This window comes from Electrophorus electricus, chromosome 10 (assembly GCF_041902795.1).
Source record: "Electrophorus electricus isolate QZ-2024a chromosome 10, ASM4190279v1, whole genome shotgun sequence".
Classification (NCBI taxonomy): Eukaryota; Metazoa; Chordata; class Actinopteri; order Gymnotiformes; family Gymnotidae; genus Electrophorus; species Electrophorus electricus.
Window position 1 is genome coordinate 27053277 of NC_137506.1, and position 6364 is coordinate 27059640.

At 39.3% G+C, this 6364-nt stretch overlaps 1 protein-coding gene across 4 annotated transcripts in view; it reads left to right on the forward strand.

Moving 5' to 3' along the window:
* The window catches only part of tedc1 (tubulin epsilon and delta complex 1), a 16531-nt gene extending 11053 nt beyond the window's left edge, over positions 1-5478 (forward strand). For 2 of the 4 annotated variants that reach the window (XM_027014027.3, XM_081722210.1), the window contains one exon: positions 212-5478. In XM_027014027.3, coding sequence (XP_026869828.2) covers positions 212-574 — 363 coding nt within the window. In that variant the 3' untranslated portion in view covers positions 575-5478. The remainder of the gene's footprint in view (positions 1-211) is intronic. The other 2 variants (XM_081722209.1, XR_014125698.1) reach the window with 2 other exon arrangements.
* The last annotated feature ends 886 nt before the right edge of the window (positions 5479-6364 follow it).

Below are 6364 nucleotides of genomic sequence, written 5' to 3' on the forward strand. Positions count from 1 at the left end.
ACTCTTATCCACGCACACTGACTGTTTAATTTAGCAGGGGGAATAGGGATGCAACTAGTTTCATTTGGCCTTCATACACTTTTTGATTAGGTCTATAGGTGCATGTCCAGCACACACTCAGAGGTGATCTTGCATGCCTATTAGCTTCCCTCAGAAACTTGCCTTTATTGTCTATATCCAGCTGCTGCTTGTGTTTTCTCGTTATCTCTAGGGCAGGCACGCAGTGGCAGCCCAGCTCTCCCATGAGCAGAAAGGGAGGGTAGAAAAAAGAGTGGCCACCTGCTTACAAGGTCTGTTTCAGGCACACGCCCCCACAGCCACCTCAAGAGGCTTCATACCGTACCTCCATGGGCCACAGGTCTCCAGGTCAACTCATCAGTCCCAGAGCAGCGACCCAGGTCAGGCAGTGGCCTCAGGAATGCTCTGGGCTTCGGCAGCAATAAGGGAGCTGGGGGAAAGGAAGGCTGTGCTGGAGTGGGAACTGGAGCTGCTTAGGCACAGCCAAAGAAAGGAGATGGAAGTCAGTGCCAGTACACAGGAAGGACTGTTGCTTGTTCCGCCACTCAAGAGATGACACAGGCATACACTCACATACACGCATGCGCAGCAGTCCTGGAGGCAGGTTCTCATTAAATCATTTAGTGCCAAGATGGAAGACACTCTAAAGACTACTAGGGATATAAAATTAATTTATAAGAGAAAAAAGCAGGAATTTTAGGATTTCTTTCTTTCAGTCTATTCATTTGTTTATTTAAAAGCATTACAAATCGTTAAAAAAAAACTTGTTTACTTAATTCATAGCCTTGACAGTCTTTACATTTTCACTTTGTAAAAAAAAAAAAAAAAGATCTTGGGAAAAGGTTTAAAAAAAACCAAACAAAACCTAAAAAGGGTAACCTCAACGAAAGAACCTCTAACTGACTCCTATAGACCTGTGTGCCTGTGTGAAAGGCACTTTTTTATTGTGAGCATTTTTGGATAAACAAAAGAATAGACTAGGGTATCTGAAGTAAGGCATGGTTTTTGTATATTTCCTGCTCATTTTCCCATGAAGTTTTCACAGAATTCGGACAATTCTGCTACAAAGATTCTAGTGTTGATATACATTCTCAGAAATGTGTGGATTCCTCCTACTAAAGCTAGGACACTTATTACTACACATAAACAAATATGTATTTGGAAAGTTGTGAACAAACTAGGGTAGCGAGACAATACTAGTGGTAGGACAAGTCAAAGATTTCTGCGTGGGTGGTAGGATTAAGAGATTAAAGGAAGTCATTTTTAGCGCTGATTTTCATCAGGGTTATGAGCATAGTGTCAATCCTGGCGCTGTACAGAGCATGAAGAGAAAGCATGCTAAAAGGATTTGCCATTCCTGTCAATAATTCTGGCTTCCTCTGTTAGGGCCAGTTCTGCAGGACTGTTTATATCATGATGCTTTTTGCATTTAAATGCACTGGCTTCTATATATTTTCTCCCTCTCTTTCTCTTGTTTGCTTGTGTGAGTGTCCTCAATTAACACACTTATGCTGCTAGCATTTAGGAATGAGTTTATAAATCCTTTTTGTTTGGGAATGAGATCTGTCGTGTGCACAACTCTATTCCAGTCTAACATGTTAGCTATGATTTTGCCAGGAAGTCGTCCGTAAATGGCAATCATGTCATAACAGCATTCTTCCTTAATGTGATGGATCATTACAGCAAGACCTAATACCTCTTAGATAATATTATTGTTTGTCACCCACTTAGCCTTGGTGATGCATTTTCTTTTAGAGGCAAGCAAAACACATTGCATTTAGAAGGAAAAAGCAAATATTTTGTCTTGTAAATGTCCTTTAATTGATTAATTGTGTACACTCTGCTCTGACCCTTTTTATGTTGTTCCCTACTTGTGATGATTTTTAATACATTTTGAACTTTAACTGGATGCTTGAATTAGACTTGGGAAAGCATTCAGTTGGATAGTACAGCTGGGGTCCTCAGACATGGGTACCGCTGATTTAGAACAGTGATCAGTTGGGAAAAGCAGTCATACCTTGATGGCCACTAAGTGATTTCTTAATCGCTTCACAAATTAAATCAGGTGTTGGAATAGCAGTATAGTGTAAATTTACACCCCCGGTCGAGAAAACAGTTTAATGTCTATACCAAGAGCCTGTGAAGCTGGCAACACAAGTACAGATGCACTCCTGGGATTATTCCCATTATTTAATTAGATGTGAGACATGGTGTCTCTAATCCAGCCAATTAGGAGACTGTGCAATTGGAATCAAAATGACTAGTAGACAGTTGAGCTGCTAGCTCCACCGCCACTGTCCACTCAGCATAGATCTACATTAAGTGCTTCACCTCTCTCACACTGTCTGTCAAACCGGCAGATGGCCATGTCTGTTTTAGTGCCAGTACGCCATTAGAAAAGGCCAAGTTCTCATGTGAGAATGGATGCTGCAAATGAAAGCACTCCCTCATGGGATCTTGTAGGCAGGGATTTAGCATTCCTGCAGACATAGCAAGTGCAATCCTGTGCTTCCTGATTTAGATAAAAGATCATTAGAACATGCTCCACTGCACGTGGTCCTCTAGAGAAGAACAAGGGAAAGAAATGAGCTGATTTAGCTCATCAGCTGATTATGAAGGCCTTTGTGAGCTTAATCAGATGTGCTAGGGCTATAGACATGGTTTGAGTTCAAACTTTGCAGTACTTCTGACGAGGTCAAGACTCCTACTGCAAAAGTCAGACAAATGAGATTCAGGTTTGGTATCTACACCAAAGACCTCATCAACTCTGCAGCATTAACATTTCCAAAGAATGTCGTGACAGTGCATCTCTTTAACTGCCTGTTTTTTCCTCTCCACCTCATCCTGCAAGAATGGGGAAGAGAGGCAAGTACTGATACCTCACTGCCTCGTGGGAAATTTGCCTGCTATCAGCACATGGAGAGATGCAACAGACTAATGAACAGAGCTGCAGGCTGGGTGATGGGTGGCGGAGGGCTGAAATCTTGCTGTCATTTTCTCTTGGAGCTGCAGAAGTGCATTTTACTTTTCAGTACCACAGATGGTGACAGCAAAGAAAATGAAGAGCTTACCACAGGCTGCCGGCCTAAACACCACCAGAAATTAATGTCATATATTAGAATTAATTGCACCTTGACTGGGTAATAATACAGATAAGGAAGCAGGAATAGAAGGTAAGAAGAACAATGTGTTGAGTTCAGTGCGTGCAGGTAATCTGATGTGTCAATTTGGAGTTGTCGAATAGCTTTAGAGCTAGAATCTATGACCAGTTTTAAACAACTAAACGATGTTTCTGAGTCCTGTCTTCAAGAAAATATTCAATTATAAATTATAAAATGTTTAGCTCTTGTCCTTTCTTTTGTACTTCTTTCAGTATATTCCTCCAGCCATAGACTTTCACTCCTGACCCTAACAAAGGGGACACACACACCCCCAATTATACCCAGTAGGTACTGATTTTATATATAATGATGCTGTTTGTTTGGTTGATAGTTTTTGGTATCTCTTTTTACTTGTCAATTTTTGGGGGTTAGTTTGACTGCTAGTATAGGCCTGAATGAGAAGTACCCATCAATAAAAATTACTTAACTGGGAAGGTCGAGTAAAAAGTATAAATAAAAGTTGAAAACAACTAACTAAAAACAAATAAAACAATACAAGGAATATATTCCAGTCAACAGTGTTTATTGCACTTTTAAGTAAACAAGAAAAACAGATTCATTGGGAGTTTAGGCTGATCAAATTTTGTTTCATTAGTGGCTTTTTTTCTCTTTTTGGTGTGAATTATTTGGATATCAAAGCAAAACTAAATTGTGGCAGTTGGAAACTTTATACAAGGTAACGTTAAACCATATGCAAGCTTGCCTTTACTCAGGGGGGAAAATCAGAAGCTGCCTTCCAGTATTTTGTTTCATCTTTTGTTCTTTCCTTTTCTGAGCTTGTACCTTGTTTTTCACAATTGTGTGAAAGCATTACCTGTCACTTCCTTCTGCAGTCACTAGGTTGAGCTAAATTTATGTGTTCCTAAAAGTTAAAGCAGTCGTCCTTTTTATAGGCTGTGTTATTTAAGAATTAATCTAAGGGTATTTTATTGGATAACATGTTGCTTTTTCATATCAGACAAGACAGGCTGAACTAAAACAAAGTGTGTGTCAAGACATGAAAAACAAGTTATAGAAACCATGCCTTTTGTTCATAAAATGTGATCTTAAAATTTCCCATCTTGTCATGTGTTAATACACTTTTATTTCCATCTTACACTACACCATGTTCAGCATACTGCCTGCCTATTGGATTCTCTGCAGCACCATGTGCATCCTTCCATCATCCATGACTCATTTGAGTGTGCTTGGAAGTCAGTCCAGGACAGCACCCAGCCTTTCCTGAAAATGAACTGGAGCTAAGACGATGCCGAATAGTACCTTTTAAAATAGTAAGAAATGATGTGATAAAGGTGTTGGATCTGGCTGAACCCTCAGAATGAGGGAGTTTGCCAGAAGCCCATGTTAGTATCTAGCTTTCTTAATACCAACTCTCAGCATGCCAAGTCCCTTCTTCATTGAGGACAGGATGAAATTCTCTCTGCATACTGATTGTTTGAGTTTGTTGAGGGCAACAGAAACACATTTTGTACAATTGTTCTTGGATACAGGCACAAGTACATTTTTCTTGATAGTTTTAGTGTTTCCACATAAATGTTATGCAGCCTAGTATTGATCTCATTTATAGTTACTCTTATGGAAATTGTTTAGTTTTGCCACTGTTAACATTGCATTCTGTAACCACCCCACAAATAGCATCTTAAATTTACAGGCTTGGTTTTCTCAAAGGTTTGTCATGTCATAGTAAAGATAAGCCAGATTTTAAGTAGCATAGTAAATGACCTAGTAGAGGGGCAAGTGAAGTTCCATTACTGTTCAGCAGCATTGCAGCAAAGGTCATAAGATTAAAAATGTAGAAAAAGTTAGACATTCAAGAAATGCAGTGTAATGCACTCAGGAGACCAAGAGGCTTATGGAGCTTATAGTATCCAAGTAAGTGACTCATTTTATCCCACCATTCTGTCTAATTCATCAAAAGTTTGTGCTTCGAGAGCTAGTAGGGGACAGAGGTTGCACTGAACTCACTTTTATTTTAAATGTCTTAGAAATGTCTTAGAAAGATTTGTAGGCATGGACATACTAAGGAACTGAGACAAGGCATTTCAATGATGAGCTTCACCCAACATGCTGAAAAATAAGACACCTCAACTTTGAGGATTCTGCAGAGAAAGGTCATTTTTGATGGTGCTAAGGGCTGTGTAACTTGTAGCTAGGATTTCTTTCCAGTTTATCTGGTTGTTTATATGTGCTTTTTAGTTTATACCTTGGGTGGTATTACACATGGTAATGGTTCTTAACAAATATTGGACAAAATGTTGGAAAAGAGGCTAGCTTTGTTATATGCTATAATAAAAATGATTCTTTACTATTTTTGTTGTTGTTTTTGCTTGTTATTGTTTTTTTTTTTTGGGGGGGGGGGGGTATGAGATTCACAGTGTCTCTGAGTAAATCTTCCAAACCAATAGCAAATCACTATGTCCAAGCAAAGCCTGTTGGGCAGTTATCTCCAGTAAGATTTAGCACCTGGACCACCATATGGGAAAAACTAATCTGAGTGTATGTGTGTGAGAGACATCAAGAGAGAGAAATAAAATACAAAGTTAATCTCACATAACTGGCAGATATATGAGGGAGCAGATCTTTGCTGGTACCTGGGAAGAAAGGGAAGCACAGACTCTGAACACTAAATCAATAGCCATCATGAGTGTTGGATGATTTACAGCCCCCATTGAGCCCTACTATAACTCTTCCACAGTTCAGACAAAAGTAGCTGAACATAAATGATTCTACCACACCCAAAGCATTGATCTAAAGTCAAACATTCAGTCCAGAGTAGAAGAGTACTGATGGTATGGAGGCTGTAAAAAATGTACACACAGTTTGTGCAATCTTTAAACCAAGGGTAAAGGACAGCAGTGGTGGTTGGTGAGGAAAGTTTCTGGGGAGGCTGATGCATGAATGAATACTAATTGAGACTATTTGTGTTACCTAAAGAAACAGACAATGATGTTATTTGACAAATGTTTGACTATTTGACAATAGCCCCAGCCAACAACTTCAAAAGCACAGGTCATACTACAGAATGCCACACAATTATATAATTTGACAGCCATGTTCGCCAGCTTTAATTGTGAATGTAAAAGGTCAAATGATCGCTACCCACTAAGTGATTCTCAAAAATAATTGGTAACACATACTGTTGTACTTCTATTGTAGCTAAATATGATGAGTTATCTGTATGAAAG